This window comes from Kogia breviceps, chromosome 14, assembly GCF_026419965.1.
Source record: "Kogia breviceps isolate mKogBre1 chromosome 14, mKogBre1 haplotype 1, whole genome shotgun sequence".
NCBI lineage: Eukaryota > Metazoa > Chordata > Mammalia > Artiodactyla > Physeteridae > Kogia > Kogia breviceps.
Window position 1 is genome coordinate 81,326,882 of NC_081323.1, and position 12,651 is coordinate 81,339,532.

Sequence of the window (12,651 nt, forward strand, 5' to 3'; positions counted from 1 at the left end):
GTGTGGAGGGCTCCAGCCTGTCAACCGTGACTGGGTCGGTTTCTTCAAGCCGACTCCGTGAACATGCATATGTACTGCACACGCAGTCACCTGGCAATGGCCAGTGTGTGGACAGGGACCCATGTGTGTCTCCAGATGCTCGCGGGCACACACATGCTCACTCGCGTACTGAGGCCGACCTGCGGAAACCAGCGGTCACCCACCCTACACCCACAGTCTGTGTACGGCGGTGTTCCCCAATCTCTGCTCTGTGGCTGCTTAACTCCATGGCCGGGGGAACTGCAGCTGGGCTGTCCGCTGGGCTGACCAGCTGTTTGGATGTGCGCCTGCGTGGGGGCCCAGCCCCGGGGACACGCATGGTAGGCGTGGCGGGGCTAGCAGGGTCTGGAGACTGGACTCAGAACCATGCCCTGGGAATCAGGGGGGACTTCACTCCCACGAAGAGCTCTTCCTGGCCTAGGAGCCACTCGCACCCTGGGGCTGACACAGAGTCTCATGCCCTGGGAACACCCCACTCCCTCGAAGGCCCACCCCTGCTCCAGGTCCTTCAGGTTGGCCCCGCATGCCATTCTATTTAAGACCCTCCAGGCTAAAGAAACCTGGATCCACAGTCTCCCAAACTCTGCCTTCCCCAGCCTGGGGAGAAGGGAGGCATGGATAGGTTGGCCATAGAAGGGGCAGAACGTTCCCAAGAGCCCCCGATTTCTGAACATGACAAAGCACGGTCATGGCAATGCAGTGGGGGGGTGGGGGGGGGCGGGGGGAGGCTCTCACGGAACACTCCCAGCCAGTGCGACCAGGAGCCGGGGAGCAAAGTCCCAGAGAGCCAAGACCCCCTCCTCTCAACAAGCATCACGTGGCCACGGAGCATACAAGCACGTTCCTACACACCTCCCTAGAAGGGGCGCAAAAGGAAAAACAAAAAGTGAGGAGAGCGGCCAGAGAGAGAGAAAATAATAAAAACAGGGAAGCTGAAGGGGGCGTCAGCAGGCGAAGGCGCTGGTGGCAGGAGGTGGCGGCGGTTACCCTGTTGTCGGCTAATTCTCGGAGCAGCCGCTCGGCCTGCGCCTTCTCCAGTAGCAGGTTTTTCTCCAGCTCGCCGATGCGCGCGTGCTCCAGCTGCGTCTGGGTCTGGTCCACCCGGGGCGGGTGGCGAGGTGGGGACAGGAGAGAGGGGCACAAGGACAGGAAGCCGGAGGAAGAGAGAAAAAGAGAGAGAGAGGCAGGTCATCTTCTGTGCACGAGACAGGAGAGCAGGTCAAGGAAAGAGAGGAGGTCTGGGGGGGCGGGGCGCGGCGGGGCGGGCCTGCTGCCGGCCCTCACTGTGTCCCAGCTGGGTTTGTTGAAGGGCAGAGCACAGACTGCAGCAACCCTGCCCAAGCCGGCCCCTGGCAGGGGCGACGGTGGGCTCCCGGATCCCTTCTGCCACCCCCAGGTGGCCCTTCCCCTTGCAGCTCCGCCCGCAGGAGCCAAAGCCTACTCCCCGCCCCCAACCCCACCCCCACCCCCCAACCCCGCCCCCTCGGGGAGCCTAGGGCTGTTTCTCATTTTAGGCACAGAATCCTGCATACTGGAAGCCCCCGTAAATGACCCCAGGATTCCTGGCCCCCAGGCCTGTCTTAAAGGTCCAAGAAGCGACCGAATGGGAGGATTTCAAATATACCCAATACCATCAGGATTCTCCCGGCCAGGCCTCCTTAGTGGAGGCTGGACTACGCCTCCCACCGCCCTGCCCCAAACCCGGCCCCAGCACAGCTCACTCCCCAGGCCCCGCCGAGGACGCCTGGTCTCCCGAAAGCACAAGAGCACTTTTGTCCCTGCTTCACAACACCCGCTTCACACCCTAACAAAGCCCCACATTCTCGGGGCATCCAGACTGGCATTTGGATTTCCCCTAACAGATCTGCGAGGGCAGCAGGAGGCTGAAGGCCCAGCGCATCCAGAGGGGTCTGGACACTAAGTTCTCCACAGGGAGAAGCCAGGGTCCTCTGTCTGCATCACCCTGCTCATCCCGTCACCACCAAGGAGAGACGAGGTGAAAGCAAATCTGAGCGGCCGTTCAGGAGAGGCAGGGCTTAGCACCGTAGCATATTGTCTAAAAACCAAGAATACACCCGACATGCGCAAGGGCAACGGGGACAGTGTAGACTCACAGTATCGTCCCAGAAATACTCGTGCAATTCGTCAAGAGCTATAGAGACCTTTCTGTCCTCTGGCCCATGATCTTAATTCCTGTGAATTTTCCTAAAGGCACAAATGCCTCTTCTCTCTCTCCCCCAAAGAGGGCAGCATGCCCCAGTGCTAAAAAAACAGCCCTGCTCAGTCTCTTCCAGAAAATTACAGGCTGAAGATGGTTCCTCAACCCCAGCCTTGCAGGGGCCGTGTCGCCTCGCTCCTCTCCTCTGATGAAAGGCACAGAGACCCTTCCCGGGACCCATCCTAGACAGAACCTAATCACAAATACCATACCGGTGGCCCCAAGGGCAAGAAAAGCCTCCAGCTTCACAATTTCATGGGCAACGTCATTTGGTAGCCCCTACAAAAGGACCCTTCACTGTCACTTTCAGAACTCCCAGCCTCCTGGTCCATGGGGGCGCAGGGGAACCCAGAGGAGCTGCTTCAGGTAAATTCACCCACAGGAGCTTGGGGTGGGGGGAGAGCCCCTGAAGCCTAGGTGTGAGGGACGACCTGGGCTTCTTTCTGCTTCAGGGAATGCTGCCCAAGGCGTGAGCAGTGGTAGCTACCACGCTTACACGCTTACACCGGGGGCAGTGTAAGGGAGGATGTAATTTCTGTCTCACGTGCCAACTTTAGAGCCCAAGCCCCGCCCCCCCCCCCCCACGGGGTGTGTCTCTGTTATCTCCCTATCTCACAGCGGCCACTCCAGGGGGAAAACCTCAGGCTCGGACTCATCCAGCAACTTGGGGCAGCAGGAGGCCTAAACCTCAGACTCCCAGATTCTAGAACCAGGGCCTCCCCACCCCCAAACCAGCCAGACTCCACGGAGGGGAGACATAGACTTCCAGCAGCAACACGGAGCAGTGACGGAAGCTCCTGAAGTGGGGGGCTCCCTGTGTCCCTGCCGGCCATCCAAATCCCAGAAGCTCGGTGAGGCCTGGCCTGAGCCCTCGACCTACAGCTTTCCCCCTTCTCCTTGCACGCACGGTGTCTACCCCACTCCAAAGCACAAAGTTACTGCCTTGGGACGCCCCTCGGATAACAGAAGGCTGCCCTTATTCACTGGGGAGGAGTTTCCCCAACTGCACCAGTGGCTCCTGAGGGCCAGAGGCGTGTCGCCCCTCCTAATCTCCCTCCAGGCCTTGAGCTGCACAGTTCTCAACAAATGGCTGATTCTGAGTTCTGGCTCTTCCCCTTACAATGGGTGTTCCCATGCCAAGGAAAAATAACACCGAGGCGCTATTTAACTCACAAACCAGTAACACAAAACCCCTGGATGATAAAACAACAGCAAAACCCCAATACCTTCAAGTCTAAGGTGGCTACCTGACGTCCCCACCAGGGGGGCAGCAGGGGGTGGCACAGGCTTTCATGAGGCGACATGATGCCACGCCCTTTCAAGAACCACAAAACACGTCCCCGGCCTGTCTTCCAGAAGCATCTGGCCATGCTGTGCCCTGCTCTGGCATCGGGGACAGGAAGGGGCACAAGACAGGGCCCCCCCCCACCCCAGGAGGCTTACATCCTGGGGAGGGTTGCAAACAATACATGACCAGTGAGGACCATTTCAGACCGTGACTTGGCCTGGGAACAGAGCAAGGGGAGGGGGGGTGAGGCAAAATCAAGGAGGCAGAGAAGGCCTCTCTGAGAAATACAGTTTAAGGGGAGACCTGCAGGAAAAGCAGGAACCGGCTGAGCAGGGCAGGGGTGGAGGAGAAACGAGTGTTTCAGGCAGAGGAACCAGCACGTGCAGAAGCTCAGGCGGAGCGCGGGGCGTTCTAGCTCGGACAGGAGCCCCACGTACCTGGAGCAGGGCTGGGTCCCCAGGGTCGTGCCTGGGCTACAGAGCCCGGCTTTCATCTAGAGTAGCATCACCAGACGTGTGAGCAGGGAAGGGGCGGGGTCTGATTTATGTTTTCAAGAGATTTGGTCCTATGATGCCTGCAGTTCGTTTCAGAATAACCTGGGAGAGGGCTGTGGACGGCGGTGAAACAAGAGTGGCCAGGAGTTGATCATCACTGAAGCTGGGCCACGGGTAAATGGAAGTGCATCACACCATCCTCTCTACTTATGTTTTGTTTTTTTTTTTTTTTTTTGCGGTACGCGGGCCTCTCACTGTTGTGGCCTCTCCCGTTGCGGAGCACAGGCTCCGGACGCGCAGGCCCAGCGGCCATGGCTCACGGGCTTAGTTGCTCCGCGGCATGTGGGATCTTCCCGGACCGGGGCACGAACCCGTGTCTCCTGCATCGGCAGGCGGATTCTCAACCACTGCGCCACCAGGGAAGCCCTACTTATGTTAAAAATTTTTCCAACGTTAAAAAATGTTTAAGATTCTTTTTGAAGGCTACCTGGCTTCAGTGTGGAACAAGAGAGGAAACACAGGGGCCAAACAGAGGGCTAACTTGTCCCGGGTCAGCCACTGTGACCTGGTCCAGGAAGGTGACGGCGGGGAAGAAGACAATTTGGGGGGCAAAGGTCAAGTGGGTGTCTGATGGAAGGAAGAGGGAAGGAGAAGGTTCAGGATGAATTTTAGCTGTGGGGCCTGAGCAACCGTGTGGGTTGTGGGGCTAATTGCCGAGATGGGAAGGACAAGGGGGCTGCGGGGTGAAGGGGAGGCAGGAACAAATGGAGAGGTCTGTTTGGGGCACGTTACACGTGGGGGGTGCTGTCCTGGGCGGAAGAGCATCTCCCCAAATTTCATGTCCACCTGGAACCTCAGAATGTGACCTCGTTTTGAATAGGGTCTTTGCACATGTAAGTAGTTACGATGAAGTCATACTGGGTTAAGGTGGGTCTGATGACTGGTGTCCTTATAAGAAGGTCACGCGAAGAGACACAGGAACACACAGGGAGGAAGGCCACGTGACGACAGAGGCAGTGATGCGGCGACAAGCCGAGGAACACCAGAGGCTGCCAGCCATCCTACCAGAGCTGGGAAAGAGGCATGGCACTGACCCTGTCCACACCTTGATTTCAGACTTCTGGCCTCCAGCACTGTGAAAGCATAAATGTGTGCTGTCTGAAGCCACTGAATTGTGGTAGTTTTTTTCCTGAAGCCCCAGGAACTATTACAAGTAGCTGTCGCTTGCTCTTCCTGGTTGGGATGTCCAGTGGGTATACTGGCGCGGAGCTCCGGGGAGGACCAAGGGAATCATGGGCTTATAAAGGGCATTAATGCCACAGACTGGATGCTCTCAGGGAGAGTGTAGACTGAGACTGAGCCCCTGGACAGGCCAACATTCAAGGTCAGGAAGGAGGTGAGAGGTTGGAACGGGGGACCTTGGGTAGCTGGGGGAGTGAGGACAGGAGAAGGACAAGCAGAGAACCGGGGTGACATAGCTGGAGGGGGACCAGAAGCTCAAGGATGTATTCTGGGTTTTATTTTTGACTTTTAAGACGGGTGACGATGAGAAGGACTTTTGCCTTCTGGTTGCCGTGAGTATAGTCACAATAAAAACAGCAGCAACGGGGCTCCACTGCCCTTGGACTGAATTAGCTGTCTGTCACTGTCTGTCCCACCCTCACGCCTCTCCCAGCCAAGGCTGATTGCATCTGGGCTGGACACCTGATCCAGAGCCAGCCAGCCCATTGGCTAGCCTGGGGCCAATCAGATTCTCCCAAGAGGACAGCTTGGAGACAGCGGGTGCTGGAGCCTGGGCGGATCCAGGAGGATGGGTGTTGGGGAGAAGGGAACAGATGTGCCAGGAGACTTGCAGACACGGTGACAGACAGACAGACTGTCCATGAGTCATGAGAAGAGGGAGGCCCCTCAGTGGGGGAGAAGAGGCTCCATTACTGATGCTGTTCCTCCCTCTGTTTCCCTGAACTGCCTGCCATTGGGGCTGTGAGACTTCCCTGCAGCCTTTCAGTAATCCCCAGATGACTGGAGTTAGCAGGAGGGGTCTCTGTTCTTTGCAACCACAGGTGCTTCTCCCAGAAGCACCCCCGTCCAGCCTCTGCAGGAGGGCAGCCACCCAGCAGGAGAGCCTGCTAAACATAACACATGACCTGCCCCCTTGGCTAAGATGGAAACTTACACTGGAACACCCTGATATGATACCAGGCTGGGGTTCCTACACCAGGTTGTGCCCCAGTATCCATTCTTTAAGCTCAGGCAGCAAAACCTGCCCCAACAGGGGCAGCTGTCAGTGACCCTAGATCACACATGTCTCTCCCCGAGCCGTGGTCATCCAGGGACAGGACAGCCATATGCACAATTTTGCTGGAAGTCATAGGGGTCTTAACACGGCTTTTTCACAAAATCAGAAACCGTCATTTCCCATTGGAGCTCAGACATGATCTAGTGCAGTGATTCCCAAAGCATGGTCCCCAGACCAGCATCACCTGGCAACTTGTGAGAAATGCAGATTCTTGGGGCCCACCCAGACCTACCAAACGGCCACTCAGGCCAGGGCCCAGCATTTTGTGTCTGGACACACCCTCTAGGTGATGAATTCTCAAGTCTGAGAATCACTGACCTAGTTCAACCTCCTCATTTTACAGGGGAGCAAACAGAGGCCCAGGGAAAGGAAGACTCTGCCCAAGGCCAATTAGGGCCAGGACCAGAGCGTGGGGAGGGACTGAACTGACTGCCCCCTGCCCCATCTGACGATTCTGGGAGTCCTTGTCTTTTGTCACCTCCCAGGGAGCAGGAAGGGTCTCAGTGGAAAGGCACTCATGCCCACCCAACTGTGAGCGGGCCTAGTGAGCCCCATGGTCTCCAAATGATGTGGTGAGGGAGGGCTAGTATTTGTCTTGGGGGGCAGGGATCCTTAAGGGCTTTACTCATTGATGTGTGAGCATCCTTCATCCCTCAGCTCAGAAAGGGTGGGTTGGATTGGAGAGTGACAGTGAAAGGTCCAGACCCCCCGTCCAGGTGCTATAACTGAGGAGGTGCTGTAACTGGCCATCCTTATGGGCTGGATGCAGGAGTCACGAGTCCTGGGTCCTGGTCCCACTGGCTGCTGACATGCTCCACGACTGGGAGGGTCCCTTTGCCCTTCTGAGCCTGTTTTCCCGTCTATAAATTCTGTGACTCAACCACAAGCTACTTCCAGCCAAAATTTTACGTGGAATTCAAGAGGAACAAAGGGCCCAGGGAACACCTTTAGGGCTACTGCCCAAGAAAGAAGGTATGGGGGAGCCTGGCCACTATGTCCTAAAGCCCAGCTCTGTGGATGCCTTGGGTCCATTCCACCCAGCTGCTGACACAGGAAGCATGGCCCCTCTGGGGCTCCTGGAGCTGAGCTATTCCCACTTCTGACACCCGAGTCTCTCATGACCGCCACCCCCCACCAGGGTATGATCTTTGACCCTTCCCCATTTCTCCCTTGCAATACCCCCTGCCCCCTCCCATGGGGCCCAGAGTTGCTGCCTAGACCTCATGACCATTTGCCCTTCGAGGGCTGGGCCTGGGGTGCAAGCCTGGGGTGGGGGGGGCCTTTGACCATTACCTCCAGGTCTCCCTTGGTGATGGACTCCTCCTCCACTCGGAACTGCAGGTCCTCCACCTTCCTGCAGGGGGAGAGGGGGCTGAGTGAGCTTCACCCAGAGGGGTGGACTTTGCCAAGTCAGCAATGGCAGAGAGAGCCAAGGCCACAGGTGGCCCAAAGTCCACACTCAGATTATGCAGAAGACACGGCCCAGAGTCCCAAGTTCCTGGAAACATCCAGCCCTCCCAATTTACTGATCCATGCTCTACACAGAGAACTCTGGCTTTTCTAAAATAGGCACTGCTTTGGGAAAGAGCCCCAGTGTTCTCCTTACTTGCTGCAAGAAATAAATCCTTTCTTCTGCAAAAAAAAAAAATACACACACACACACACACACACACACACACACACACACACACACACACACACACACACACACACACACACACACACACTAGGAATGTTTAATGCAGCATCCTTCCCCACTAGGGTGGTTGTGGAGATAAATGACAGAATGGATAGTAAAGGGAAGCACTAACAGCTCTGTTTTCATCACAGCAGGGAACGGACAGGCCGCATGGAACAGTCTGTGGGGAAGGAGGCAAGGTGGGCTTCTTCCCCTCCTGACCCCATTCTCATTCCCTCCCCTCAAAATCAGGGCCCAGGGACCCAGCCCCCACTGCTTGGGCTGCTCCCTGATGTGGAGGGCCCCCAACGCCCTGCTGCAGGTGTGGGGCCCACTCTCAAGGAGACACACCCACCCACCCCCGAGGCAGCACAGGGAAGAGACACAGGCACATTACAGCTCACAAAGCTGCTACTCCTGGGGCCTCGTGACAGCTCCCAGCACACAGAGGATGAAACTGAGGCCCAGAAAGGGCCAGTGACCTGCCCAAGGTCACACAGCAAGTGCAGGGCCATGCTGGGACTCGCACCCAGGCCTTCCTGAACACAACTCCCGCGACGCCTCAAAGATCTGTTTTTGTTTGTTGGCATCAGGCACGTTGCCATGGGAACCAGAGGCGTGGGCCCCACCGACCCTCTCAGGCAGATATAAATAAGCCCTCCTGTCTCCAAGTCAGACAGTAACAACAGCCCTTGGAGCACATGCCTCAGCTGAAAGCCCCAAATCAGACCCAAGCTGGGGGAGGTGCTACTGTGCAGGGAAGAGGAAGCTGCAGAAATCTGTGTGTCAGCAGCTAGGAGACAAAGAGAGGCTTCTGGGCCAAGGGAAACCCTTGTCAGGCCCTAGCTGGCTCTGAGTCCCACCAGGTGGCCCAGGACCAAGTCAGGCCAGAGTGCCCACACAGAGGGGACACAACTCCCACTTGCCACTGGCAGGACAGAACGAGCCAGTGGCACCACTAACAGGCTGGTGACCTCAGGCAAGTCCCTTCCCTGCTCCGAGCCTCAGTTTTCTTATCTGTGACCTGGGGTGGCAAATACCTGCCTCCCGGACTAATTGTGAGACAGAAAGAGACAGAGCAGGTACGGCACCCAGCCCCGGCGCTGAGCCCCAGACGCAAGGTGTTTCCAGGGGCCTTTTCCTGCTGCTTCTCTGAACCTCGGTTTCCTGACACATGAAATGGGAATGAAGCTTCAGGACATGGGCTGTGAGCTCCACGCGAGGGACCTGACGCAGAAGGGGTGTTCCCTGCGCTGAACTGGGTCATGGGGTGGGGACGTCGGATGCGCGTCTCCCTAGTGAGAGGTCCCCCCGCGCGCCTGGGCGTTCTCGTGATGCTGCATGAGCCGGGCAGGGCAGGAACGGTGAACCCCATGTCAGGAAGGAAAACAGTGACGCGTGTACTGTCTCCCATGTGCTCGGTGTCATCCTGGGTGCTTTACTGGAGTTACCTTGTAAGTCCCCCAACGGCCTGCAGAGATGGGGATCATCACCCCACTTTGCAGATGAGAGAACTAAGGCCCGCAGAGCTCATGTCACCAGCCCAGGTGACGCAGCCAGTACGTGGCGGAGGCGGGGTTTGTGCCTGCTGGTCCTGGGCCTTGCTTTTCCTGGTCATCCTTAACGAGGCTCTGGGAGAGCGTCCCCCCAGGACCAGGACAGGAGTGGCACCTACCTCCTCTCCTCCTCCAGCTGGTTGGACAGGTCCACCTTCTCTTTCCGCACGCTCTCCACCAGCAGCCGGGCCCGTTGCAGCTTCTCCTCTGCCTCTGCAACATACTGGGCCCCGAGCGAGGGCCAGGACAGGGTCAGCCTCCGCCTGGGGGACCGGGAGCCAGGTGGGGGAGGGGTGGGTGTGGAGGTGGTGCAAGGAGCCAGGCCTGGAAGCCAGCCACCCCTACTCCCCTGCCAGCCCTAGTCTGACCGGAACCGTGGACCTAGACGTGAGGGAAGAGGGCCGGCTGAGTGCCAGGAACGGGAACCTCAGGTCCACCTGCCCCCAGTACCTGCCACCTCCCTCAGCCCTTGAGGGCCTAAGACCTATTGTCTTGTCAAGGCCCCTGTCACGGCACACACGTGAGCTTGGCCTTAGTAATTCCAGAACCCGAGGGAAGAGTGAGCCAGGCTCCAAAGGGGGACAGGGGCCTAGGAGGGCGCTCCCACGTGGAGAACAAGCCTCAGGGAAGAGTAGACACATGACAGCAGCGGAGTCAAGGCTATGGGTGAGGACTTCCTTCCCTGAGACCCAACCCAGGGATCAATCTGCTCGAAAGCATGATCTGAAATGTGGACAGATGTACCCCCAAAAATGTTTACATCAGTATTATTAAGAAAAAGTGAGGAATTGGAAAACAACCTAACACCAGCAGGGGACAGGCCACGTCAGTAAGGACACAGCCCGTAACAGACGGCAACGCAGTCGTTCAAACGGGGAAGGATTTTCCATGACCTAGAAATCATGCTCGCACTATAGGAAGTAGGAAAAAGCAGGACACGCAAGTTTGTATCGAGGTTCTGGAGGTAGAATGTGGACCTACCATTGGAAGGAAATTCACCAGGAGGATGAGGCGCGTTGGTGACACGCGTCTCAGTTTTCTCTGCACACCCCAAGTTCTGCTCCCTGAGCGTGACTGAGGGACAAGACTGGCCCGAGGAGACCGCTGGTGCCCTCTGGGTGCTCCACGGCCCTGCCTGCCCACCCACCTGCTCATGCTGTGCCTTGAGCAGGGCGATCTCCTTCTCCACCTCACAGATGTGGCTCGTAGCCTTGGCCACCTCGGCCCGCTCCAGGTCCCGTTCCGCCAGCAACTGCTCGATGTGCTGCTGTTTCTCCTTCAGCGCCTCCTGCAAGGCGGTCGTGCCCGAGATCTTGCGGGCATAGCGCGAAGAGGTCTCCGTGAGCTGCAGGAAGGCGTGGGTGCAGGCAGGGCTCAGGGATGTGGAGCACCGTCCAGGCAACCCACCACTACCCAGCAAGTGGGGGGCCCAAGTGCCTCAACTCCTGGGTTGAGTTCGGTTCCTCCCCCTCCCAGGGCCCTAGACACTCTGCCCAGCTATGTAAAGGGAATCATGATGCTTGCGATCCAGGGAACTCCCTGCTCCCAGGACAGTCACAGCCCCCGGGGGTCCACCTCATGGTGGGCTCCCTCACCTGGGCCACCTTCTCCTGGACTAGGAGGAACCTCCCGTGTAGACAGAGCTCTGCTGGAAGGGCAACCTCCCCTTCCCTCCTCTCCCAAGTCGGCTGTGCCAGCCTTTCGAAAGCACCTGCCCTGAACCTGTATCACCTGCGTGCACCTGTATCACCTGCCCTGCCTCTGTATGACCCTCTTTAACTCCCAGGGAAGGGCTTAAGCTACTGACAAATCGGTGATATAAAAATAACAATAAATGTAAATGGGTCCATTTCTCTGTTAAAAAATATACACTTTCATCTTTGTTCAAAAACTCCAAACTGACGGATGCCTGGAACCAGAGCAAGTCAGGGGACAACTGGGTCTCTCTGTCCCCGCCCCACCCCCATACACACACCAGGGTATCCCTCACCAGGCCACTGCGGCTGGGCCGGCCCCCCACGGAGGAGGCCACAGAGCTGACAGAGCTGATGGAGGAACTGCTGGGACTGTGGGTCAGTGCCGAGACTCCCATGGCCATGCGCTTGGTCTTCTTGGCCTTGGCTGGGCTGGTGGATGGGAAGCCGATGCGGATTACCTTGTGGATGGGCGCGAAGAGGCCGAACTTGGGCGGGCACTGGAAGTACCTGGAGAGGTAGGAGAGACCGTGCTGCTGTCATGGCCCCGCAGCCTGGAGCCTGGCCTGCCTCCCCTACCTCTTCAGAGCCCAGCAGAGAGAGGCTTCTCCTGGGGGACCCATCACCCACACCCTAAGACCAATAGACAGGACTCCCAGGAAGGGAATAGAGGTGAGCAGGGCCTGATATTCTGCATAGCCATGAACAGCGGTTGGGCATATTTCTGGGGGATGGGGGAATAACAATGACCGAGCGCCTGCTCTACGCCAGTCCCTTTACATACATGCTCATTTCGATCCCCCAACCACTCTATTGTTATCCATATCTCACAGATGAGATTTAGGCTCAGAGAGGTTAAGTAACCTGCCCACAGTCAGACAGCTGGTTAAATGGCAAAGCTGAGACTGCACCCAGTGGACTCCAAAGCCCACTATGCTTTGGCTCCCACACATCAGTCAGCGGCCCCCAGCCATACCTGCGGCCCCACTCTCAGGGCTGCCCCTGGACCACCCCCAGCCCCAAGGCTCTCTGCCCATGGAGCTGGGGAATGGAGAAGCAGAAGCCTGAAGGAGGCACCTTAGGGGTGGGGTGAGGGATGCTGCCTAACCTGCCCCTGGATGCTGAAAGCAAGAGTAACTTGAGAGAAACATCCATCTTGAAAGCAGGAAGGCAAGTGTTGTCATGGAACTCTGGACCACCTTCTCTCAAAACCTCTCTAGCCATGGATCCCACGCGGGACCAGGGACCTAGTTCTGTCCAGTTTCCCGCCCACCTTGAAACTGCCACCCCACCCTGCCTCTTCCCACATTCAGGTCTTTGTGCAGCCTGACCCCCAGCCTAGCACACCTTCCTTCTCAGAGCTGCCACAGCCTCACCTGGACGGC

The 12,651-nt window shown here is 57.6% G+C and overlaps 1 protein-coding gene across 2 annotated transcripts in view; it reads right to left on the reverse strand.

Annotated features, from left to right (window-relative positions):
• Positions 1-12,651, reverse strand: part of CLIP2 (CAP-Gly domain containing linker protein 2) — an 80,358-nt gene that overhangs the window by 17,953 nt on the left and 49,754 nt on the right. The window contains exons 5-9 of one of the 2 annotated variants that reach the window (XM_059038381.2): positions 11,563-11,776; positions 10,720-10,917; positions 9,692-9,795; positions 7,632-7,692; positions 1,027-1,131 (exon numbers count right to left, since the gene is read on the reverse strand). In XM_059038381.2, the coding sequence (XP_058894364.1) occupies positions 1,027-1,131; positions 7,632-7,692; positions 9,692-9,795; positions 10,720-10,917; positions 11,563-11,776 (682 nt within the window). The remainder of the gene's footprint in view (positions 1-1,026; positions 1,132-7,631; positions 7,693-9,691; positions 9,796-10,719; positions 10,918-11,562; positions 11,777-12,651) is intronic. The other variant, XM_067012281.1, reaches the window with a different exon arrangement.